The 26184-nt window shown below is 40.4% G+C and overlaps 3 protein-coding genes across 5 annotated transcripts; 1 reads left to right on the plus strand and 2 right to left on the minus strand.

The window, feature by feature from the left end:
* Positions 1-17: 17 nt before the first annotated feature.
* dhrs12la (dehydrogenase/reductase 12-like a) lies at positions 18-12649 on the minus strand. The gene is made up of 10 exons (XM_051958049.1): positions 12506-12649; positions 10432-10565; positions 7973-8055; positions 7753-7848; positions 7484-7565; positions 7326-7387; positions 6497-6601; positions 4500-4590; positions 3727-3864; positions 18-965 (listed from the first exon to the last, which is right to left on the minus strand). The coding sequence occupies exons 1-10, from the start codon at positions 12559-12561 to the stop codon at positions 850-852; spliced, it is 963 nt and encodes a 320-aa protein (XP_051814009.1). The 5' UTR covers positions 12562-12649; the 3' UTR covers positions 18-849.
* Positions 12650-16711: 4062 nt separating this feature from the next.
* ap1s3a (adaptor related protein complex 1 subunit sigma 3a) lies at positions 16712-21647 on the plus strand. Of its 3 annotated transcripts, none has more exons than XM_051958051.1 (5): positions 16712-17026; positions 17191-18115; positions 18757-18865; positions 20769-20906; positions 21000-21647. In XM_051958051.1, exons 2-5 carry the CDS (start codon positions 17757-17759, stop codon positions 21033-21035), a joined length of 642 nt encoding a protein of 213 aa, XP_051814011.1. In that variant the 5' UTR covers positions 16712-17026; positions 17191-17756; the 3' UTR covers positions 21036-21647. The 3 variants fall into 3 exon arrangements, with proteins under 3 accessions (XP_051814011.1, XP_051814012.1, XP_022078122.1); XM_051958052.1 differs by having other exon boundaries at positions 16712-16964; XM_022222430.2 differs by having other exon boundaries at positions 16715-17026; positions 17937-18115.
* Positions 21389-25076, minus strand: scg2a (secretogranin II a). The gene is made up of 2 exons (XM_022222421.2): positions 24938-25076; positions 21389-23683 (listed from the first exon to the last, which is right to left on the minus strand). The coding sequence occupies exon 2, from the start codon at positions 23673-23675 to the stop codon at positions 21765-21767; it is 1911 nt and encodes a 636-aa protein (XP_022078113.1). The 5' UTR covers positions 23676-23683; positions 24938-25076; the 3' UTR covers positions 21389-21764.
* Between the last annotated feature and the right edge of the window lie 1108 nt (positions 25077-26184).

Here is a 26184-nt window from a genome sequence, read left to right on the forward strand (position 1 = left end):
GAGAAAGACACAAAACAATCAGTAGTTTTCTTTTATTCAAGCGTGCATTTACATGATCAACTCAAGCCAAAGTCACAGTCAGTAAAAGGCCTTTTTAAAGGTGCTGGGCAGATATCACCATGTCATAAATGAATATGTTATATTGCACATGTCAAGTGATGCTGCCGTGTTGTGTTTAAGGCCCACGGCTCAGAGAGAGAACGTTGTGTCTCCAGTCTGGGTTCAACCTGTACACCACAGTCGCTACAACACAGTAAAGCAAACAGACAGGTTACCTACAGAGCTAGTAAATGCACGCCACTGGGCACATTTGTAAGTCATTAAAACACAAGCATGACATTGAACCCAGAGCTGGTCTGTGAGTGACTCTGGTCACATCAGATTCCCATCTGATTGACAACGGTAATGAAGTCACCGTAACAGACGTGGTTGTTTGTGGTTCATGAGCGTTCTCTCCATCAGCGATATATCTTTACGGCAGCATCGCTATCAAACACTCATACAATGTAGTGTTTAGTCTTTATAAAGTTAGGCTCATAAATAACAAATGTTATCATATATATTGCTACAAAGTATTACAAGCGTCATTAATCCCTCAGTTTAATCTGCCATCGTAAGGCTGGGTTTCAAAACATCTTAGCACTCACAGTTCTTATTTGTTCCACTTCAACCACTGATCACAGACTGTTACCACTCCAAATACTTGTCATTAAACAGACCCAGATCTGTTGCCCTCCCTGTGCTGGGGCAGATTTCCAGCAGGGTGAGGAAACGCTGAGCCCAGCCTCGGTCAGTAGGAACTGATGGCGTTAGTGTCGGTGGTGTACCTGTACCCAGTCTGCTGCAGACTCAGTGTGGCTGAAACGTCTTGGCCAAGTCCTCCAGCAGTGACATTAACTTCTGCTCCTCCAGAGAGGAGCTGTGGGTCCAGGCCAGCGGCAGGTGGGTGGACACCATCTTTCGATCTGCACACAAACACACACGCTGAGATTTAACGAAAATACACCACCGTTTAAAGGTTTGGGGGCATCCAGACAATTTCATGTTTCCATGAAAACTCACACTTTTATTAATTACAGCACAAGGGTTTTCTAATCATCAATGAGCCTTTCAACAGCATTAGCTAACACAATGTAGCATTAGAACACAGGAGTGATGGTTGCTGGAAATGTTCCTCTGTACCCCTATGGAGATATTCCATTAAAAATCAGCCGTTTCCATCTAGAATAGTCATTTACCACATTAACAATGTCTACACTGGATTTCTCGTCAATTTAATATTCATTGAAAAAAAAATGGCTTTCTTTCAAAATAAGAACATTTCTATGCGACCCCAAACTTTTGAACGGTGGTGTATGTAATTATAAGAATATTCTATTGAATGCTGTGTGTTGTCTGAACCCTGCCTGGCTTAAATACAGCGACCATAAAAAGCATTTTTATCTTTCTCTTTGCCACTCTCACATCAGGCTTTGACTGGTAAAGAAAAGACAACAGTTTCTGCACGCAAAGTCTCATCTAAATTTCTGAAGCTTGTAGAGGAATCACAGATGTAATTTTAAATTCCACCACCTGGACTTGGAGAAGCGACAGAATAAAAATGGATTGATTGACCAATGTAAAATAATTTGTTCATTCAATTATTTATATAATGATATAATAATAATAACATTTTTGCACTTTCTGACTTGATGAGCTTCTAAGTTGCTGTGGCGACAGCAGTGGCTTTGCTCTGTGTCTGAACAGAACTCCTGCAGCACAATGCATTATTCCAAAAATCCCTATTGAAGCAGGTGGAATGATGTGTGCAAATATCGTACCCATACCCAGTGTGTGAACTACTTCATGGCTTCAAGGCATGCTCACTTTTTTTCACTTTTTCATGGTTGGCAGAATGGCCCTTACATCATTTATAAAGGACTTGAAAGTGCTTTAACTGCTCATCATTCATATTAATTAAGGATAAAATAAGAACACCAAATTAAAGGAGCTGCTGCCGCCAGCTGTTGTTTGTTTTAGATAGATAGATACTTTATTAATCTCCAAAGAGAAATTCACACGTTACAAGAAAGAAAGAGAGGGAGAGAGGCATAGAGCTGTGTGTATATATTCAGTTTTACAAAGGCAAAGAGGAAATAAAATGATTCATCTGATGTTTCAAAGCTGAAAAATGAAAAAAATCCTTATGCATGAATCACACATCATTAATGTTTTATATGTGTGTTTTATTAGTGTGTTTTATATGCATTGTTTTAAATAAGGAATGTTTGTTTTTTTATGGACCAAGGACTACAGATGGAAATTAGCATGATGCTAAATCTGGTGCAGCCATATTTTTAATGTAACTGCACACTGTCCTTTTTCAAATAAACTTGAAAGAAAGAAAGAAATTTGAAAGAACACATCATTAATGTTCTAGTTGTACATTTGATTCATGATGATGGAGATGCAGAGAGGTGCACGGCAAAAATAAAATACTGTCAATATTTTAGAGACGCCACAAAATTTAAGCTTTCAGGGGAGTCCGTCCAACCTTCCTCCCTACAGTTTCCCATTCCATGACAGAGCCACTATTTCTTTACCTCTGACTGTAATCTCACAAATCTCAGTTTGCAAAAGCGAATATCTGTTCAGATTTTTCACCTCTTTTAGTTAAAGCTGTAGAGCTTTAACTAAAATCTGAGAAATAAGTGAATAAAATACAGAAACACTAAGTCGGTGCTCATCATGACTACTTGTCAACAATCTGTTACCTATGTGTCAATCAATCAATAAATAAATAGTTTGATCTATAAAATGTTGAAAAATGTTTACCAATGTTATTAGATATTCAGACTTTTATGACAAAAGAAACCAGAAAACATTTACATTTAGGAAGTTAGAATGAGAGTACATGGACTTTTTCTCTTTAAGAAAAACTCTAATTATTGTTGACAAATGTACCAGTGAAGTCATTTATCGCTGCAGCAGGTTGTGTTCATACCGTACGAACTCGAACCAAAGCAAAGAGCTAAAAGATTTTCTGGTTCCACAGTGCGGGAATGGACAAGCTGTTGAGCTGCACAGAAAAACTGTAATCAAAATCAGAGTGTGCGGCGCCGCACTGTTAGGAAATATTCCACCGCTGACAGCTGCTATGGTTCTGGCAACTCCAGCAGGTTTGGCCAAGTTGGTGTGGAGATGAGACAAAGCAGTGGAGAAAAGCCAAACAGACAGCTTGACTGGTCCTCTGCATGAGACCTCAAATATGCTACAATATGAGGGCTTTTCTCAAACAAAAAAACAACAACAACAAAAACAAAACAGCTCAGTAAGCTGACATGAATTCTGTTACATGAGAGAAACATGAAAAGCAGCATTTCTGTGTGTCTGTGATTCTGCTGCTAGAGTACAACCTCCCTCTCCAAGGCCACCGAGGACATTGTGTGTGTGTGTGTGTGTGTGTGTGTTTGCTCATAGAGGCACTGTACTCTCTGGCAGTATCTGGCACCAAAAGCAGCCCACTCCAGCTGCAATGGACGCAAGCCAAACCCTCACACACACACACACACACACACACACACACACCCATCCCACAACTGACAAACACTTAATTCAAGCATTCTTCGATTCAAGCACAGTTTTTTCCCCTCTTTTTGGGACTTAAATTTCCATAAAGCCTTTCCAATACACCAATCTCTAACTGATAAGCAGGTAGATGAGTGTTTCTTTCTAATCACGACGTACCCTGATAGAAGCGTCCGCTGGGGTTCGTGGTAGCAGCCTCAGAGACGGCCAGCCACACCACGGTGTCAGCCCCCTGCTCCGGGGTCCGCAGGCTCTCTTTCATAGACTGATGGAAGTCCGGCATGGCGTTGGCCACCGCTGGGACGGACAGACACATAACACACAGAGGAATCTCATCCTTTGAGCCCAAAATATTCTGGAAGTATTCTTGATGTGTGTATGCAGGGTTTCTGCAGAAATCAGCCAGTCAGATTTAATGCTTTTTAATGACATTTTAATGCTATACTGTAAAACCGTTGATGCCATGACTGTGAACTCAACAAATTACACAGGTTTGTTTTTTTTGTAAAAGATGATTTTTTTCACTATTTCTGAATCCGGAAACCACCCCTGACCACCCACGGGCTGTAGTCATTCTCTGAATTCCACGTATTCGAACCATTTTTGCTGGAATTTGCATTTCCCCATTTCCCATCTCTCCTCCACCTGGTCCAGCCTGCCAGTACCCGACCGGCCGGGGCAATTATCGCAGTGCTTCGGCATGTTTACACAGATGCACATATCTGATGAATCGCAGGCTATAACTATATATTATTATTGTCCAATATTTTTCTTGAAAACTGCAGAAAGAATTTTTGATGCCACTGAGAATCAAATTTGATGATTTTTTAATGCCATGTCAGGCCTTAGTTTTCATCAAATCAGTGTAATGACTATTAAAGCTTTTTAATGCCCTACAGAAACCCTGGTGTGTGTGTGTGCGTGGGTATTACCTGGAGTGTCCACCCAGCCTGGATGCATGACGGAGAAGTGGATGTTAGCGTGAGTCTTTGCCAGCTGCTCTGTCATCACCACCTGCTGCCTCTAGAACACACACACATGCGGGAACATGTTTTAGAAGAAGAGGAGGTAGTGCAGTTGAGATATCTGAGCACAACTCCAACATTGTCCTAACAGTGGTGGAAAAAGAATTCAGACCCTTATATGAAACGACCAATACAGCGATTTTAACACACACCATTACAAGGAAAGGTTCTGCATGAAAGTACTTACACAGAATTACATATTAGAGTGAAAATACTGGTTTGGTGCCTCTGACTGGTTAATTATTACTTCATCAAGGAATGCGAAGGAGTTATGTGACAATTAGCGATGTTTGTCTGTCTGTCTGTCTGTTTGCCTGTTAGCAACATTACTCTGAAACGGATTAACGGATTTGGATGAAATTTTCAGGGAAGGTGAGAAATGACACAAAGACCAAGTGATTAGATTTTGGCAGTGATGCAGCTTATAGTCTGGATCCACTGATTTGTTAAAGATTTCTGTATCATTGTGAGATAGTGGCATGGCGTCACTGTAACCATGACAACAAGTGAACAGTACATCAGCTGCTTACTGACGATCACACGATTGTGATGCTACTATAAATCCACCACTGAAACAAGGAGCAAATAATTAAATTGTGGGGGTGTTTCTCAGTCACATCAATTCCCGCCGCCTGTTACATATTTAGGTCACATGATTCATTATCCGTACATAACGTACACATGCATAACACACGCCTGTGCTCAGTGCAAGGTCATATTGTTTGTGGGTACGTCTATGATAAATGACCACATTCTATGTTGCCGTGATTTCTGATCATCAATAACTAATAAACAAATGCTGCATGTCTGGCAATGCCATGTGGGGGAATGAACAGCCTTGAAGGAGTACTGCGCTCTCTGAGTGTTTTTCTCATTATATCTGCCTTCATTAGATTATTAACAGTGTAGTATCAGTGTGTCAGCAGCGTGTTACTGTTGGAGCTGCTGCAGGTTTTAACCACTTTATATACAGTTTTAAAAGCAAGGGCAGAAGATAAATATGAAAGCTTCAAACATGATTTACAGGAGAGGACAGCTTCAGTTTTTGGACTTTTTTTGTTTCTGCTTCGTCACTGGATCATTTGAACATTTATTCAAATTTAACCATGTGAGAAGTTTAAAAGGAAACGTAAATATTTGGTGACCTAATGTGAGCTAAGTGCACATGGCTCAGAAATTACTGGGTTAATCTCAAACTGTGTGCTGCTTTTTAAAAGCTTGGTATACCATCTATTGTGTAAAATCTTCCAGTGAGTTTAAAGCCCTTTGTTTTTGTTCACAATGAGCTAATTAGTTGTAGTTTTTAAATCATTTGCTTCAATGTTTCCAATGTGCTGAGTCATTTCATTATCAATACATGTAAAGAAAATATAGTCTTTAATATTCTATTGATTATTCAGAGGAGAAAATGTCACAAAATAATATAAAAACAACATTAAAATATTCAAATTGTTGTTTTTGAAGATGGCCAACAATCATAAAGTAATTAATCCAGCCATGCCAATGAAAACATCCCAAGCACTGATATCTCTGCCCTGCCAGAGAGGTCAAACTACTATTTAAATTTAAATTCCTCCACAGACACACTTCTCATTATTGAGTATAATTATCATGTGAAATCCTATTATCAGAAAATAACAATAATATTCAAACTAATTGGACCATATCAGTCACATGTATACTGAGAATCCCTAAGAAAACTAATTACTTTGCTTCGTCATGTATTTAATTAATAATACAAGCTCACACTGTCAATTGAAGCATTCTAATACAAATATATACATCACATTTCTTTCCTTTTTCTTTCTTTTTGAGTAGGTTCCTGACAAAATGAAGGACTTTAAAGCCTGACAGTCCCTGACTTGTGATGATGTGTGATGAGGGGGTTGGAGGTCAGGTCTTACTTTGTGCTGGGCGTAGACCATGGTGCCGTCGTAGCGACCTCTCTCAGACTGCAGGTTTCCTGTCCTGAGCTTCTGCACCAGCATCCCCCCTGATGACACGGTGATCTGAACAGGAGGAGTGAAGGTATGGGAGGAAAAGCTGGGGTGATGCCACCACAATTCAGATCAGAGGTGTTGTTTTAATTCACGATTAATCTGTGGCTTATTTTACCAGTTATTCAGTGAATAATTTGGTTTGCAAAATGCAAGAAAATGCTGAAAATGCCCATCTACATTTCCTGAAGCCCAAGGCAACATTTTTAAGTGCTTTGGCCAACCAGAAGACACATATATTCAGTCTTTATCATAAAAGGTTAAATAAACCAGAAAAAATCACATTTGAGAAGCTAAAATAAAAAACAGTTCTTCTTTAAAAGAACTTAATCAACACAATTAACTGATGATCAAAATCATACAAATTTGAAATCTTCACTGGCTACTGCAATATTTACATGTGTGAAGACATCATTTGTTAACTTCTTTGATGCTATTTGAATTGGGAGTCTTTCTCTGGCCCTGTGCTTCTCTGCATAAATCCCCCATGTGCCCAAAATTGGCCTTCCTTTAACATTTAGTAGGTTTTCTGTGAGAATATGACCCACAATAAACCATCAAACAGTCTAAACCCTAACGCATTATCCGGGTGCTAAAATGATGGATTACGTTGGCAAATGCTACGAAGTCTACAGTCTATTTTTTGAGGGCAATAAAGGAGCATATAACTTCTGTGAGGCGAGTCAAACGTACGGCAGAGCAGCAGATTCTGACAGGCTGAATCTGTGAGACTCACCACTCTGGGATCTGGGCTCTTCTCCAGCAGTGGAATGAGGCTCTTGGTTAGAATGTAAACCCCTAAGCAACGCAAAAACAGTTCAAGTTTTCCGCCCTTCTCCATCTTTCTCTCATATCGACATTTTGTTCACACCTCAGTCTCGACCTCTGACTCACCCAGGACGTTGACGGCGAAGCTCTTCTCCAGGCCCTCGGCGTTCACATCCCTCTGACTCATGATGGAGCCTGCGTTATTGATCTGGACACATTCACAGACATCAGATCATCACTGTCTGCAGTCAACAGTGAGACTCGGAATTAAAAGGGGTTTTCTACTGGCTGTATGGCATATGTTGTTACCGAAACTGCATCAAAACATACCATAAAAGATGAGAGAAGAGACACAAAGCAGGTGCCAGCAGAAGGCAAAAAGTCAGACTACCTACCAGTACATTGAGGGTCTTGTACTTCCTCTTGAAGGACTCAGCAAACTCCCAGACCTTCTTGGTCTCAGACAGGTCCAGGATGTGGACGTAGACCTCCTGTAATGACACCAGCCATTTATAGCAATGAATAATGTCACTTCAATGGGGAACCAGACTCCATTTGAAGGCCGTCTGTGCTGCTTTTTCAGTTCAGTTAGTGATCGAGTGAGTCACACTTTACTTTGTTTCCCGTCTCCTTGACAATATCAGCCCTCGCCTCCTCGGCCTTGTCCTTGTTCCTGCACACCATGTGGATCGTTCCACCTGTGACACAGATCAAATGATTATAGCAGCTGTGAAAAATACTATCTGGGCACAACTGCAAGGAAAAGGAAGAGCTAAGGATTAACCCTCATGTTGTCCTACGGGTCAAAATTGACCCGTTTTGAAGTCTAAAAATGTGGGAAAAATATATGTTTTCACAGTGAAACTTCTGATGTCCACATTTTCAACATTTTTGGGAAATCTTTGAACATTTTTTGGTGGAATACAAGAAATGTTAAAAATGTTTCTTTAAGAACATTCACATAAAAATCAACCAAAATCCAGCGAATTTCGCGGGATTTTGGTTGATTTTTATGTGAATGTTCTTAGAGAAATTATTAGAAGTTTTACTGATATATATGTAATCACTTTAGATATTTTTAGGATTTTTGTGGAAGATTTTTGCTATTTTTTTGTAACTATTTACAAGATTTTCTTGGCAAATTTGGAGGATTTTTTAAAATAAAACTTTTAAGGGAAACTTTTACAGAATTATTGGAATTTTCTTCCTGAAGGTTTTGCAAATTTTCAGAAATTTGGGGATTTTTTTGCTGATTTTTTGAATTTTTTTCAGACAAGGAAACTATATTTTTTGGTGTCCATAAATGAGGACAACAGGAGGGTTAATGAGGAATAACTGGACTAATGCTGCCTAAAAGGTTTTTAAATGCAGCTACAGACTCTTTTTCAGAGCACCACCATGTCGAGTGAACATTTTCTCTACAACTGTTTGCTTTTTTTTTACAAACTACACGTAGAACATTACTGTAATAAACATGGAATATTTTGTAGCTTTGATTTACGCATCACTCCTACACAGTTGGGATTATTTTTACTATTATATTCATGAAGCCACCTGCTATCTGAGCAAGTGACAGTTTGTAAAACATGTTTAGGAATTTTTACATTTTGTAAAATTATTTAGATTTTTATTATTGATGTGTGCGGCTACAGTCGCCTTTACGCTGGTAGACAGATGAGGTGCAGCCGTGTGGAAATGAACGCACACAAGAATAACTACTGTTCATATTCCTGAGAGAATATCTCCCGTGCTGCTAGTAGTAGTTCAACAATATACCAAAGCATCAAGGACAGCGTCATTTGAAAAAAAATTACAAAGTTAAAAGTTAAAAAATAAAACATTTTTAAAAGTTAATTAGTTTAATAGAAACATGTGTGTATGTGCGTGTGTGTGTCACATGTATAATAGACTATGTCAAGATAATAGTCATACTCAGTGATGTTTTAATTATGCGTCCCTCAGCTTGTGACATGTCCTTACATATTGTTCAGCTCAGCGCTGTGTCTCTTCTAATAGAATCGGCTGCTTTTTGTGATCAGCTAGTTCTAAGAAGTTTGGGATTAATGAGTCAAACTTTTTGAATTATTCCTGTTTTCTATTATAGTATTTGTCACGTTTTAATAGAAATGTCACCTCCATCTCTACCTCGCCTCTCATGCAGTGACCGCAGATTCTTTCTCGTGTCGTCCTTCGTCTACGGCTCGACTGTGTTCACGGTGTTTGAATCTGTCTCTGCTTGGTAACTCTGACAGTGAGGAGATATTTTATTCCATATCTATTCAATTGTTCAGATCCAGATAGCAGTGAAGTTTGTTTAATTATTTAGTTGTTTTTGTGTCTGTGTAGGTATGTGTACATACATACATGTGCATATATGTATGCTAACATTTTTGTTCATCTGATGATGCATAATGGCAAGATAGCAGATCAGTTTGCATGTGTCTCAGTCCATGAATTATATGAATTATTAAGTCTATTCCACCTCTTCCAAGGTTTATTGTTCAGATTCTTTTTTTGTATATAATTATGGTAAAAATATATAGGTTTAGTAAGTCGTTTCTGCACAGTGTCTCGGTGGTTAGCACTGTTCCCTTGCAGCTAGAAGATCCCCAGTTTGTGTCCCAGTCTGGGATCTTTCTGCGTGGAGCTTACATGTTCGCCCTGTGCATGTGTGGGTTTTCTCCGGGTTCTCCAGCTTCCTCCCACAGTCCAAAAACATGCTGAGGTTAATTGGTGACTCTAAATTGTCTGTAGGTGTGAATGTGAGTGTGATTGTTTGTCTCTGTGTATGTAGTCCTGTGATAGACTGGTGACCTGTCCAGAGTGTCTCCTGTCTTCACTCTAAGCCAGCTGGGACACTCCAGGATTCAGCGGTGTATAGATAATGAATGGACAGATGTTGTTTCTTTTTCAATTTTTTCAGATTTTGTTTGCTTGTTTTGTTTGTTATTGTGGCTGCTAAATGAAATCAAACTGTGGTCTCTACCAACCCTTTGTAAAAATACTAGACTTTGAACACATCAATCTCATCACATGTTGCTGTGCTGTCTTCATATCTGTCCTGATTTGCTGACCTCTCTTAGCGATGGCCATGGCTGTGGCTTTCCCGATGCCACTGTTGGATCCTGTTATCATGAAGGAGCGTCCAGCCAGGGACACCTCCAGGTCCTTCTCCACAAACCGTTTGGAAGCTGCCAAGAAGGCCTTCCTGCAAGACACCACACTTTAGTGCATCGTATCTGTGACAGCTGACTGCTGAGCTGCACATCCGGCTCCATGCATGTCCATCTGCGCTCAGTTCACTGCTGTGTGTGCTGAGGTCAGTAAGGGTCAGTGTTTGAGGCCAGCCTGTTCACTGTACGTCTCCTCACAGCTTTACTGTACCGACACAATGAAGGAGAGAGTGTGCCTGGCATCGCGTCTGATGAGAAGACGTTTGGGGTGAGACTACCGGCGGTGACAACAGCACCGGTTTATGTGCGAGCACCACAGAGAGCATGTGTGGCACCGAGGACCTCAATTACCCCCATTGTCCTTGATGCCATTGTTGAGGGCGGCTGAAGGGGAGGGGGATTTAGGGGAAGGCAGGGGGGTTAAATGCCCGCTCTGTTCGATGGTGTCATGCAGAGAGCTATTAGTGCAGGGTCAGAGCGGGTTGCCGGGCAGCTCCCTGGGAGTAAAGATAACACAGAACAAAGGAGAGAAGGGAAACAATCACAAAAGCACCTCTTCAGAGCACTTGGCTTGCTGTATGCTGATGAGGAAAAGGCGCCTCAGGGCTGCAACAGATCAGATAGGACTGATAAAGTATTAACAGTCCTGTTGTGCTTCAACAAATGACTTATGGTCTTACAGGCCTCCTGCTGAGTCACTGTAAACTGTGCTTTGATTCATAAACCTGTGATTTTCAAGAGTTCCATTATGTTCAGCCAGTCAAAGGCTGGTAAACTAAAACCTCCAGTCTGATAATAAACCGCCAGAGAAACAAAAATCTGCATGAACACTCTCAATAGGCCAGAACAGATCTTATCACTTTCAAATATCCAGTCCTAATATGAACTCTAATCTAACTTAACCTCATACAAAATAACTGCATCTCATACAAACTCACTTCTTATTATCTTACAGCTACATTCTGCCAATTATTTTCTCAGCTTGTTTGCTCTTTTAAATGTCAGACAGGAATAAATGATGGCCATCTCAGTGCCATGGAACCCTTGTGACATCTTTAAATGTCTTGTTTTGTCTGATCAACCGTCCAAAAGTTTACAATTTATAATTATATAACAGAGACAAGCAGTAAATCCTCTTATTTTAGAAGCTGGAATCAGCAAATGTTTGTTGTTTCTTCTTGAAAATGTATTAAATGATTGATAAATTGTCAGAATAGTAAACATTTTTTGGGGGGATTGATTAGTCAGTCTCAGTTCGGCTCCACGTATCATGACAAAAAATATGTACATTTTTAAAAAAGAAAGTCTCACTTAAAATGCATTAGAACTGTTTAGTTGGGCGTCTGTATTTCCATTCTGTCATTCTATTCTTGACAACATTACATCTATTCTTAACATTAATTATTCTGTTACGCAAGAGTGTAAAGCCATTATAAATCTTCTATTTACACACAACCATGACATACATTTTAAAATTACAGCATTCAAAACTATTTTTAAAAATGACACACAGACATTCAATTTTAACAAGAACCAAATAGTGTTATGGTCTATAAAGTTAAGCAGTTAGAATATAAAGGTATGAAAGCTGTAATATAGGATTTGACGTCACCGGATTCTGTAAAGGGAAACATTTTAACACTTTACTTATAGTGTGATGTCTACTCCCAACACACTCAGAAATACAATTAAATTACAATAGAACCATGAAAATGACATTTAGTTTAACATTTGACCACATTATTAGCAGTCACAACAGAAGATCCTCACATTTCACATTTCTTCCATTGTTAGTTTCTTTAACTGTGTCTTAACTTCCCATCACCTCCAGTAAACTTGTGACTGTGTGCTGATGAGGAGCAGCTCTAACTAATGGATAAGGATCCTCCACAGCAGTGAGGATGCTCTGAGGACTGCGGCTCCTGAACAGCACACAGTGATGCCTCAGAGTCTCCCAGCAGGACGGAGGTCTTACCTGGTGAACTCGGTCACTCCCTTCAGGAACCAGGCGGAGTTGCGGTACAGAGACATGGTGCTGCTCTGGAAGCCTCTCACTGTTCGGGGCTCTCTGCTTCGGTTTTACTCCGGACCTCAACCACGTGGAGCCGCGTTCACTGACCGTCGGAGGGAGGCAGCAGCAGCAGCAGCAGCAGCGACCCCCGGCGGCAGCAGGAGGACATGCTGGAAATCAGAGGACAGCAGGGTCACAGACAGAGCCAGCAGTGGTGGTTAACTCAAGACTGAATTCACATTAAGCTTCATTTAAGTTTCCCTGCTTTTGCTTTTATCTATACATTTATTTTATTATTTTGTATACTATTTTATTATTTCACTATTTTAGTATTTATTTTACTATCTATTTTATCATTTATTTTACTATTTATTTACTATTTTACTATTCTTTATCTTTTAGTAGCTATTTTATTCTTCAATTTTTAGTTTTACATGCTATTTTTAACACATCTATTTTAGATCTCAGTGTTTCCTCGGTGGGGAGCCGTCTGTGTGTGTGTGTGCATGCCTGTGTGACTGTCTGTGTGTGTATGTCTGTGTGTTCTTAGGAGGGATGTGGGCCATTGTCTTTTTATTGTTTTTTATTGTTTGTTTTTAACTTGTTAAGCACTTTGTGCTACTTTTGTATGAAAAGTGCTATAGAAATAAACTCTGATTGATTGACTCTGAAGTTATATCACATTTTACCCTTTAATGCATGACATCTACTACAGTGTACAGTTATTAAAAACTATAAGGCGCTTTTGCAATAATTACTCCGATTCAGCAGGACATTTTTGTTACGCGGTGGAGTTATGTGATGATCTGTGTACGTGAATCTGACAACATAACATGACTCAAAAACAAGGACCACTTCATTAAATTTTGGCAGTGATGCGGCTTCGAGTCTGGATCCATGGAATTGTTAAATATTTTCCATTGTGAGATAGCGACTCCGCGTCACTGTAACCATGACAACAAGTGAACACTACATCAGCTGCCTGCTGACGATCACATGATTGTGATCCTACTACAAATCCACCACTGAGGACTTATCGGGACTTATCCAACAGAAATGATACAAGGAACAATTGATTAAATTGTGGGGGTGTTTCTGAGTCACATCAATTCGCCTGCTACATATTTAGGTCATGCGATTCGGTATCCGTACATAACGTACACGTGCATAACACACGTCTGTGCTCAGTGCAAGGTAATTTTGTATGAGGGTACATCTACACACGTGGACAAAATTGTTGGTACCCCTCAGTTAAAGAAGGAAAAACCCACAATTCTCACTGAAATCACTTGAAACTCACAAAAGTAACAATAAATAAAAATTTATTGAAAATTAAATAATCAAAATCAGCCATCACTTTTGAATTGTTGATTAACATAATTATTTAAAAAAACAAACTAATGAAATAGGGCTGGACAAAAATGATGGTACCCATAACTTAATATTTTGTTGCACAACCTTTTGAGGCAATCACTGCAATTAAACGATTTCTGTATTTGTCAGTGAGCGTTCTGCAGCTGTCAACAGGTATTTTGGCCCACTTCTCATGAGCAAACAGCTCCAGTTGTCTCAGGTTTGATGGGTGTCTTCTCCAAATGGCATGTTTCAGCTCCTTCCACATATGTTCAATGGGATTCAGATCTGGGCTCATAGAAGGCCACTTTAGAATAGTCCAACGCTTTTCTCTCAGCCATTCTTGGGTGTTTTTGGCTGTGTGTTTTGGATCGTTGTCCTGTTGGAAGACCCATGACCTGCGACTGAGACCAAGCTTTCTGACACGAGGCAGCACATTTCTCTCCAGAATGCCTTGATAGTCTTCAGATTTCATCGTACCTTGCACACTTTCAAGACACCCTGTGCCAGATGCAGCAAAGCAGCCCCAAAACATTACTGAGCCTCCTCCATGTTTCACCGTAGGGACAGTGTTCTTTTCTTTGTATGCTTGGTTTTTGAGTCTATGAACATAGAGTTGATGTGCCTTACCAAAAAGCTCCAGTTTGGTCTCATCTGTCCAAAGGACATTCTCCCAGAAGCTTTGTGGCTTGTCAACATGCATTTTTGCAAATTCCAGTCTGGCTTTTTTATGAGTTTTTTTCAGCAGTGGTGTCCTCCTTGGTCGTCTCCCATGAAGTCCACTTTGGCTCAAACAACGACGAATGGTGCGATCTGACACTGATGTACCTTGGCCTTGGAGTTCACCTTTAATTTCTTTGGAGGTTGCTCTGGGCTCTTTGGATACAATTCGAACGATCCGTCTCTTCAATTTGTCATCAATTTTCCTCTTGCGGCCACGTCCAGGGAGGTTGGCTACTGTCCCGTGGGTCTTGAACTTCTGAATAATATGAGCCACTGTTGTCACAGGAACTTCAAGCTGTTTAGAGATGGTCTTATAGCCTTTACCTTTAAGATGTTTGTCTATAATTTTTTTTCGGATGTCCTGGGACAATTCTCTCCTTCGCTTTCTGTTGTCCATGTTCAGTGTGGTACACACCTTTTCACCAAACAGCAGGGTGACTACTTGTCTCCCTTTAAATAGGCAGACTGACTGATTATGAGTTTGGAAACACCTGTGATGTCAATTAAATGACACACCTGAGTTAATCATGTCACTCTGGTCAAATAGTTTTCAATCTTTTGTAGAGGTACCATCATTTTTGTCCAGGCCTGTTTCATTAGTTTGTTTTTTTAAATAATTATGTTAACCAACAATTCAAAAGTAATGGCTGTTTTTGATTATTTAATTTTCAATAAATTTTTATTTATTGTTACTTTTGTGAGTTTCAAGTGATTTCAGTGAGAATTGTGGGTTTTTCCTTCTTTAACTGAGGGGTACCAACAATTTTGTCCACGTGTGTATATTAAATGGACACATTCTATGTTGCTGTGATTTCTGATCATCAATAACTAATAAAAAAATGGCGCCTTCCTACAAAAATATGCAGCATTTCTGACAATGTCATATGAAGGAATGAACAACCTTGATGGAGTACTGCACTTTTGTACTTAAGCTATACGGTCATTGTTCTTATTAGTAATATTTGTTGTCCTGAAAAACCATGACATAAATTAAAAACAGTGAATGCTAGCAAAAAAAATCTGCTGTTAAAACTTTCCAGTTTGTTTATATTTATAATCTGAAGTTTTTGTTTGTTTGTATATTTGTTTCTGGCAGAAGCCAAATTTATCAAACCCTTTTAAATTCTAAAACATAGTGATGTTTATTGCTTTTTGGCTGTTGACAGTATTTTCAGATTGTGATTAAAAAAAATATATATATAATCTCTCTTTTGATGGTAACATGCCAACAAAATTAAATAAAGATTTTGAACCTAACTTTATCCAATGTTCAGATTTCTGTTTTGTAAAATAATGCATATTTTCACGAAATTTAATGACATTATATTTAATTTGTTTATTAAAATATTTAAATGTCAATAAAAAACTTGTAATACAGTAAATTATTGTGTTATTGACAGTAATCAACTGGAGAAGTTACATAGCAAAATACTAAAGTGACACAAATTTGGCTAACTTTCATTTGGCTAATAACAAAATGGACAAGCTAACTAGCTAGCTAAGCTTACTTTACTGAAACTTTAAGCTAAAATGAACTTTAATAAGTACCAAAATATTAAAATGGATAAATGGATATATTAGACAGACTAAAATGTTGTAGAAAATATAAAATACTCAAAAATTATGTGATAAGACAGCCAAATGAATGATAGCATCATTAGCCTACAGTACAGAAACAGCTTAAAATGTTAGCTGCGTTAACTATAGTATGTTCAAAGTTGAATTGTGTTAGAATTTTAACTTTTATCTAAAAAATAATTGTCTCTAAAAATGTGTTTTTTACTTGGACTATTCACTTTAAAGTTTGCCAAAACAGATATTTTAATTTACAATGCTACTGAAGTCGATACATTACAAATTATGTTAGTGTATACAGTCAATGGGACTTAAATGCATCAGTAGTGGCACATAGAATAATGTGTGTGGGTGACTTCTGTCCTATTCTAACTTTCATCTTGTCATTTTGGTTCACTAACAAGAAAATCTGACTTTTTGCTTCTTCGATGTGATTTCAAAATTGGCAAGAATACAGGAAAGTGGACAATCCACATTATCAACAAAGTGTCTGACTTCAACATCAGTTTACCATTTTTATGCATTAGGCAGTATAACAGTATATATGTGAATGTTAAAACAGCTCCACCTCACTACAAACCCCCTCCGTTAGTCTGACTGAATCTTCTGTCTCACCTGTGCAGCGGTCAGAGCTCCTCAGCAGCCAATCAGAAGGCGGAGCGCAGCAGGGCGCGGCTCTGACTGGAGAAGGTGTGAGCGCAATGATTTCTGGGAAGATCGACAATGTCGCTGCATCTCAACATGCACAAGACACAGCGGGACAGGAGCTAAGGTACAGGGATTGGTTTCTTCTAAGGATTTCGGGTTCTTTCCTCTATTTGCCGCTACAGGATGGTGAGTATCAGAGCCGACTGGATGCGTCTCCTCACCTGTAGGAAATGAAACGGATCTTACTGAGTAACCAGCTCTTTATTCCTCTGCTGTAGCTGTTAAATTCAGAAAGTGAAATGTCTGCTAGTGAACGGAGGTTAATTGTAGTTTTTATGTTTTGACTGCAGATGAATTTCTGGGAAGTACTTCCTCGATCTAAGGTCATGTATTTGACTCTGGTGTATGATTCAGCTTTGTGATCTGTTTCCTTTTATTAAGATAACCAAGCTTTGGGTGAAAAACTGGCAGTGTAGCAACAATGATGTGTGTGAGAAGCAAATAGATGCCAGTCTGTTGTGATGGATTAGCTCCTTTGATATTTCTTTACACAAACACATATCAATGCAGTGGAATCCCAGAAAACCGCTGCATCTTGGTAAAATGAAGCGTATGATAGAGAGATATTGTTGCTCTCTTTACTGCACATGCCCTGTTTTATCTTGTTGCAGGGAGGCTCAGGGCTGCTTCCAGCTGCGCCTCAGGGCAAAGAGCTCTCATTAATTGCTGTTGCACAACACAAACATTGTATTTACTGCCTTATTGCACTCAAAGGTGGTTTAGATGTGTTGTATCTCCCTGGTGAGCCTCACTCACATTTGTGAAACCTAACTGCAGCTTGTTGCAACTCAGCCTGTAGAAGAGGCGAGGATTACCGTGTGTGTGTTTGGACATGCATGTGTCTCAGTGAGAATGCATGTGGTTGCTTAATTGTTGTTCATGTAACTCTGACAGGCTACACATTAACCAGCTGTGTGCGTCTAGCCGTCATAATGCAAGATGCGCCTCCTGTTTGCTTAGTGTACCCCCTGCAGTTATTATGCATCTGATGCAAGACAAAAAAGTCCTTAAGTGTTTTTTTTTCTGTCCTCTTCAGATCCGCTTCTTGCTGCTGTTCAGTCGGCAGGGGAAGGTACGTCTGCAGAAATGGTTCACACCGCTGACAGACCGGGAGAAGAAGAAGGTGATCCGGGACATGATTATGCTAGTTTTGCCTCGCCCGCCGCGTTCCAGCAACTTTCTGCAGTGGAGGGACCTCAAGATCGTTTACAAGAGGTGGCTGGAAAAGACACAGTTTAATGTTTAACTTGCGTGTTGTCTTTGGTCCTGCTTCAGAACACACAGAGGTCACAAACACACCCATTCTCTGCAGCGAGTTAATGAGACCTTGGGAGATTAAAGGTGTAGATAAACACAGAGCATGACCTAGATCAGTGACTGAGGCTTTATGGTGATGATGCAGCGCACATTTGTGCTCCTTCCATCTTCTTTTGTCGTAGTAACAAGCTTGTAATTAAGCTAGAGGTCCTGGATCTGAATGAAATGACCAGAGATATTTTAAAGCAACCCAACCCAGTCACAAACTGCAGTACAATAAATACAACAGATGGTACCTTTTATGCAGATTTTAGTATATTTCACACATGCTGGGAAGTCCACAGTGAATTTATTCAGTAATTGAAAAGATGAGTGCACTCAATGAGTTCTTATAATTATATATAAACTTGTATTTGCTTGATCCTCAGCGCAGCACTTTACCAACATGTTTATTCACTTTGAAATAAGTTTATCCCAAGATTTGGGGATTTTTAAAAAAGAACCAATCTCCTCTGAATGGTTGTAATGATTCCAGGTTTCTTGACAACATTATGGCATCCATTTCTGAAACGTGTCACCTTTCTCCTCTTCAACTGCAGGTATGCCAGCTTGTATTTCTGTGCTGGTCTGGAGCAACGCGATAACGAGCTGCTGGCCCTGGAAGTGCTGCACAGATACGTTGAATTGCTGGATAAATACTTCGGCAATGTAAGTAGAGCCGGATGTCATAATTCACAGCTTGTTAACAGATTGTTTTTAATCGCCATCTGGAGTTTTGAGCTGCGCCCACACACAGGTGTTCTCAGTTATTCTGGCTAATTGGACCTGTGCTCAGGTCCACGTCTGTTGTTGCAGCGATGATTGGAGTTTTGTAAGTCACCAAACTTTTTGTGCGCCATAACAATGTAAGTCATTTTATGAGCATCATTTTACAAATTCAGTAAAGTAGATCATTTGTAAATGCATCCCATTAACATTTAGACCAGTGTTAACTTAAGGGTTGTCTATGGTGTCGATCATGGGCTCATACCCTCTAGATGTAAGCTAAGGGTTAATGGAAATGGAATGAGTCTTCATGTTTTTTGACCTTTACAGTTAAGAAACAACAACTGAGAACAAATAAATAAATAAAATTACTGACAGATTTAGAAGCTGGAAGAGTTTACTGAGAAGAAACTCTGGAGTTGTAAACCGGCCTACAGGTCACATGGCAGTGTATAAACACTGGTTTGGGAATGATTTAATATAGTATGTGATAGTTGTAGGCAGATAGAGCGGACATTTTAAAAGAGTTTCTTGCCTACAGTATGAAGTTACAGCTGGGTTCTACTATGCTGTCATCATTTTACAGCCTCACAGGAGGAGTTATGTTACTTCACATTATACAGGATGCCCCTAAAGTCTGGACACATGGGAAATCTCATTAACTATATGTATTTTTCTAATATCTTTCCATATGTCCATCCTTCACGTCCACTGAGAAGAACCAGTTCAATTATTTTGTCTTTCAAAAACATTATAGTTAATAAGATTTCCTCCCTGTCCAGACTTTAGGGACACCCTGTAGTGTGTTATAAACCACTTAATGCTTATTTACTGCTTATTCTAAATAGGGTGTACACTTGGAGTGTATAAAGTGTACAGCAGCCTCAGGCAAACTTAATACTTTATTAGATTTAGCTTACTACTGCAAATGAACATATGTTTTGGCATTAACATTTGACAGTTGATACATGGTATAGATGCTGTTATTGATTAATGAATCTAAGGCAGTTGTAAAAGAGACCCTTCAGACAGAAGCAGTGATTAGAAATAGAAGTATTGCATACGGATGTGGAAACGTTACACCTGCACTGATTGTTTAACATCTCAGTCCAGAATCAGATGCAGCCTGAAAGCGTGTGTTCTGCAGTTCATCACAGTGGTGGTTGATGGGGTTGAAGCTCAGGACTCTGTGCAGCCACTTCAAGTTCAGTTCAGTTTGCTAAGACCTCAAGTACACAAAAGTATGTTTCATATCATTTGTGACAGCATACCTACAGTATTATAGTGTTAGCAAAACACTGTTCTACTGACTTTGTTACCTAATAGTTTTATAATCATTAAGAAAATACAGCTGCAGTGACTCCGACTTTACATTATCATTGAGGAAGTAAAAGTGTCCTGACTGTGCATAAACATGTGAGACTCCCTCTGGTGTCCATGAGGTGCCCCTGCTGAAAAAAAACAACAAAAAAACAAAAGCCTTAATACGCTCCTGGCTTCATTTACAAGACAGCCACACCTCCTTATTTACAAGAAGTCAAACGATTAGAATGAGAGAGTGTTGTTTGTTGTATATGTTGCAAAGCCTGTGGAGGCAAATCAGTCGTGTAGGGCTGTACAAATAGACTTGACAGCAACTGGGAGACTAAAAATGTAAGCGAAATAGAGCCTCCACTGAAGTGCTGTATGCTTCTAGCTTTATTTAAGAGCTCTCAAATGTTTTTTAATGTTTATTTCTTTCATCAACTGGCAATTTCAGGGTCTGATCATGAGTGGCAGGAGAGCAAAGATTCATGGGTGAATCCGTTACCTCTGTTCTAATAGATGGTATATCGCTGTGTTTCAGGTGTGTGAGCTGGACATCATTTTCAACTTTGAGAAGGCCTACTTCATCCTAGATGAGTTCCTGATGGGAGGAGAAGTCTTAGAAACTTCTAAATTTGCTGTGGGTGCGACTATGGAGGAGGCTGACACACTGCAAGAGGTATAGTAAGCTTCAACAATCCTCCAATAAGTGCAGGTTTTTTGTTCTGACTCATGTATGAAATGTGTTCACACACCTCTTCTGTCGCCACAGACGATGGAAGAATATATGAGCAAACCTGCCTACTGAACTGGGAGAAGACGAGGATGGTTCACATTTCAAGACTTGAAGCAAAAGGTTCATTACTCAGAAATATTTTTACAAACAAATGTGACTAATAATGACTCATTTGGCACAAAGATGTGGTCATACAGTAACCACAATCCTGGTTAAGTTTGAAGAATTGCAACTGTGTTTGCATCTGTGAGTGCCTTTTAAGTCTATTTATTAACCTCAGAGCTGCATGATGGTGGTGCGACTGTAAAGAGCCCTTTTCTAATGTTATCAAAGCGCATTTTTAGCATATTTTTGTAACCCCAGTGCATTGTGAGACTTGGCTTGTGCATTGTGTGATGATGAGTAAATTGAGAAACACTACACAGTAAGGAAAAAATAAAGTCAATGCTTTATTTATCTCAGGTATGTCACATATGGCCACATTTAAGAAAGAATTACCAAAAAACACAAGTGAATCTAAGGGATCCAACACTGATTTGGATTGTGTGTGTGTACGCGTTGAAATGTACAGCTGGTGAGACACTGGGTGTAAAGTGTTTTTGAGCAATCAACTCATATATAAAAAACACAAATAACATCAAATGAATGCCCCAACACTCTTTTCTGCTAATAAACTTTTGTAAACCTACAGAATAACTAAAGTTGACTGCATGTTTTTTTTTCTTCAAAATACTTTATTTCCACCCTCTTCCCTCCACCGGAACAATATATATATTTATGTATATGTATCTACAGCCTTATTTATATTCCTTGTGCAGCTTTGGCATCACTTTCCTCAGTTTCTGGGTTCAGGTAGCTCAGTAATTTCATCACTGCTTCATTCTCAAAGCCCTGCATTTGCGTGTCATCGCCCCTCTCATCATGCTCAGACTGTCTCTTTTCATTCGGGCTTTTATCTGAGTCCATTTGATCAAAATATTCCTCTATTGCCTTTTCAAAAGAGCCCGTCGTGTTCTGTCCGACTTCATCGCGTTTTTGGCTCGCCTTTTTGTTGCTGTATGCCGGTTTGGGATACTGTGAGAGCATCTGAGCTGCGAGATATGCTGCCAGTTCATCTTCGTTGACAGTGTCGTCATAGTCGTCTCTGAAAGTGCTGGGAAGGCGCCGTTGCGTGGGAGCGGATTCCCCCAAAAGCCCTGCAGGCAGAGCGTGAAGTCGTGACAGCGAGCTTCTGTGCAGCTTCTGCTTCCTGACAGGAGGTGAATCCTCTGCGCCTCCCAACCCCAGGATTTTGAGGATTTCTTCTGTCCTCTGCTCTTCTGCCGTCTTTTTTCCATAAGGCAGGCGTCTGTTGTAGTATTTAGCCTCGGGGAACTTGTGTGTCTTCTTTGAGGAAAGCTGAGAGAGCTGGCTTTCTGCTCTGGCTAATTCGTTGCTTTTTCGCAGCTTGTCTTGATACGTCTTTTCACCGGTTCTGAGCATGTCTATCAGGTCCTCAGGTGGGATCTGGTATTTCTGGGAGATCTGTATGAGCTGGTAGATGACTCTTGGATCTATGTTTTCTCTATACTGAGTCTGAGCCACTCTCCTCTCAGCCCTCTCTTTCTCCTCTTCCTCCTCGATCTCTCGTTTTTGTTCTTCCTCTTCTGTTTTCTCCAGCACTTTCAGGAGATAGTAGTCCACCAGATTAGCTACATCGTCTGGATCTTTTGACCTTTTTACTGGGTAGCTTTCACCATCTTCCTCCTCATCATCCTCATCAGGGTCTTCATCGTTGTCATCGATATAATCAAGCCCTCTGTCAGCTTCGTGTTTGTTGTCCATGTCCTCCTCCTCCTCCTCTTCCATTGGACCCCAGTCTGTGAGATCCCCTCCTATGTCATCATACGCTGCATTCCTCACATTAAACATATCGCCATCTTCTTCCCCGTCGTCCTCCTCCATGTCGTCCTCCTCGTCTTCCCGCTTGCGGAGGGTCTTTGTGCTGGTCAGCTTGTCCAGTTCGTCGAACACAGACTGCAGTGTTGCCAGGTTCTGAGGTGTGTACTTCTCCTCCACGTTCTCATTGGTGCGTTTGAAGGGGCTCTCATGCTCGGGCCTATCCTCATCCTCTTCCTCATCCCCCTCACCTTCTTCCTCATCCTCAAACATTAAGGGCAGCTTCTTGTGAGGCATGATGCGTTGTTGCTTCTGCTGCACCCTGGGATACATGCCGACCTTCACGCCTGTTCCCTCTGCACTGGGGCGAAGCAGAGCCGGCTTGTAGGCCTTCTCCGTCTGCTGGAGCGTGCTGAGCACAGCCTGCAGCAGCTCTTCACTCTTATCCTCCCTTCCCTCATCCTCCTCCTTTTCCTCCTCCTCATCTTTGCTCTGCGTAGGGTTAGCAGCCAGTCTCAGCATGGCACGCAGCTTCTCAGCATCATCTGTGTCACTGCCATCAGTCCCTGTGGTGACAGGGGCGTGCTGCTGGGAGTCCATGCCGGTTCTTTGATGAAGACTCTCAATGTACTCCAAGGCTTTCAGCATGTCGGAGTTAGGTGCCGGGCGGACATTTCCTCTCTGGAAGTCGGATTCACTTCCCCTCAGTCTGTGCTCTCTGAGCGACGCCCCGTGAACGCCAGAGGAGCTGACGAATAAAAGTATCAAGAGCAGGTTGGCAAAACAGATGAGGAAAGATCTTCCTGTTGTGTAGCTCTCAGGTAGTGACGGCATGGTGACGCCTGCCGAGGAAAGACAAAGCAGCACATGTCAGCTCTGACCTTTACACATTAAACTAACAGGTTCACAATGGTTTCTGCTCTGGCATTTCTGAAATGCCTTTTACTCTTGTTGTCACTTTAAATGTCTGGTCTGATTGGAAGACTGCAAACTGCTGAAACAGATTTAGTTTTTCATGCGAGACAAAGGTCTTGACAGATTACTTTTACTCTGATGGGAACTAGCTCAAACACCTCAGTTCTTTCTCACATTCATGATTCATGTAACATTCAGTTAAATGCACCTTTGTTAAAATGTTTTTTGTTGTACATTTGCTTTTATGTGATATTAATTCTTGCCTTTATATTACTGATGTGATATTTTCACTCATATCATTTTTGAAGATGCCCTAAAATTGTATGGAAAAGCAACAGACTATTTGCATAATAATAATAATGCTAATAATTTTAATAATCTGTAGTTGCTTTTCAGCTCTGACAGTAATTATAACAGACTGCATGCCCCAGATTGTTTCATTCCTTCTCCAATTCCCTGCCTGTTGCTGGTATTTGAGGATCATACAGGAATCGTGCCGCCTGTTTGCCAGCAGCAGTAATAGCAGCGGCATTCAGCTCCCGTGCAAATCTCATTAGTCGTCAAATTGCTGCTCTCCGTGAGTCACAGCCCCGTTGTCAAGGTAACCCGGTAAGGCTGATGTTCACGCAACCTCTGCTTTAATCTGAAAACACCAATTATCGCCGTTTTCCCAGCTTTAAGTCCAGTTTAACAGGGTTGCTCTGGGACAAATTGTTCTCCAGTGGGATAAAGTATTTGAAGTGCAAAATGCGCTGAAATTGTTTTTTTTTTTTTTTTTTTTTTAAATGTGAACGCTTACAAAATAAGATTGGTGGAAACAACAATGCAGAAGCGACGGCGCTGTGGCGTTTGCCGTGTTTACTTTTTTTCTTCTTGTTTTTTCAAGCTGAATTGAAATGACCAAACTTCGAGTGGGCTTGTTTAGCGTGCGACAGTAAACTAATGAGAAGCTACAAAACGTTACAAATTGAGAAATGAAGCGAAATTAGAACAAAAGGCTCACTGCGGGCGACAACCTCTTCGCCTCAACATCTGTGGCGGTGCATCAGGTTGGCAAAGCGAGTGAAACACGAGCGAACTGAAGCAATTAAGAAAATTAAACTCTGTATTCACATGAAAAGCGACAGAAACCATGTTTAAATGAGCGCATCCTGTGTTTTTGTGTTATTGGTGAGTCTTACCTCTGCAGTTAGTCTCTGTGGAGGGTCGTGGGGGAGCTGAGCATCTCTCTGCTTTCAGTGTGGATTCAGCACCGCGGACAGATCCTCGCGCTATTAGAGCGACCACCTGACTCGTGCGTCACAGCGCGAGGAGATACGCAACACACGCACGCGCATCACAACACACACATGCATATATACATGTGTGTACACGACGCGCACGCGAGCAGTTTATTCGAGTCAGCCAAACAAAAAAAGTGCGTGTGTGTGAATATGAACTAAAACTAGTCTGCACTCCGCAGACATATCAGCGGTGCTTTCATCGCTGCTCATATATTAATAAAGACACAGGCTATATTTAGTAGCACTGACTGACTTAAATAGTCCCACTTTATAAGTCTGTTTAACAGAAGACGCCTTGTTGTTGTAAAATCTTCAGATATGTGTGTTAGCTGCTTACTCTCACCTAATTATCTTCCCACCTTTTATTCTGTGCTAAAATGCTAAGAAAGTGTTTTGAAATTGCTAGTAAGGGTTCAATAAACGGTGTTTATGTGATGAATTCTGTTTCTTGCGTGCTCGGCGTCATAGTATTTGTAGCAGAGGCTGTTGTCATTGACTGCTGCTGTGTCTCTGCTGCAGCACTGAGGGACAGAGACGGTTAAAGTCCAACGATGACTCACATACGGACTCCGCCAAAGACGGGCGGGGTGACAGAGGGACTGCGGAGGTGTGTGTGTGTGTGTGTGTGTGTGCGCTGAGAGAGAGAGAGACAGCACTTTTGCCGTCAGCCAACGCGCACTGTGGTCTCTATTTTTGGCAGCCTGTCAAATCTTGTCTAGTATGGATCAGTGTGTGTGTGTGTACTTACACTTTCATTCATAAATCCTCTCCGTTGCTGCTTTTGATCCGCTCTCCTACACTGCCCTGTGTGTCTGATACTCAGTGGAGCATTTCTTGTTTCGGCTTTGTCACAGTTGCAGTGTATATATTCTGGATATATACACACATATATGTCCTTGTGTGCAGATAAAAGAGCTTTCATGTGCAGCATTGCAGTTCCTCCCAGGAGACTCACAAACATTTTCACTGTCAAAATACAATGTTATCAACTAAATCTGAATAAACAGGCAGGTGTTTTTGTAACATTTCTGTCAAAATTTCTGGTTTGGAGCTTTAAAAACAATATAGAACCTGAAGAATCACTTGCTGCTGCTTTAAAAGCCACTGGAGGGGAAAAAGGAGACTGATGAGTCATACGCTAACAT

This window comes from Acanthochromis polyacanthus, chromosome 13 (genome assembly GCF_021347895.1).
Source record: "Acanthochromis polyacanthus isolate Apoly-LR-REF ecotype Palm Island chromosome 13, KAUST_Apoly_ChrSc, whole genome shotgun sequence".
Taxonomy (NCBI): Eukaryota; Metazoa; Chordata; class Actinopteri; family Pomacentridae; genus Acanthochromis; species Acanthochromis polyacanthus.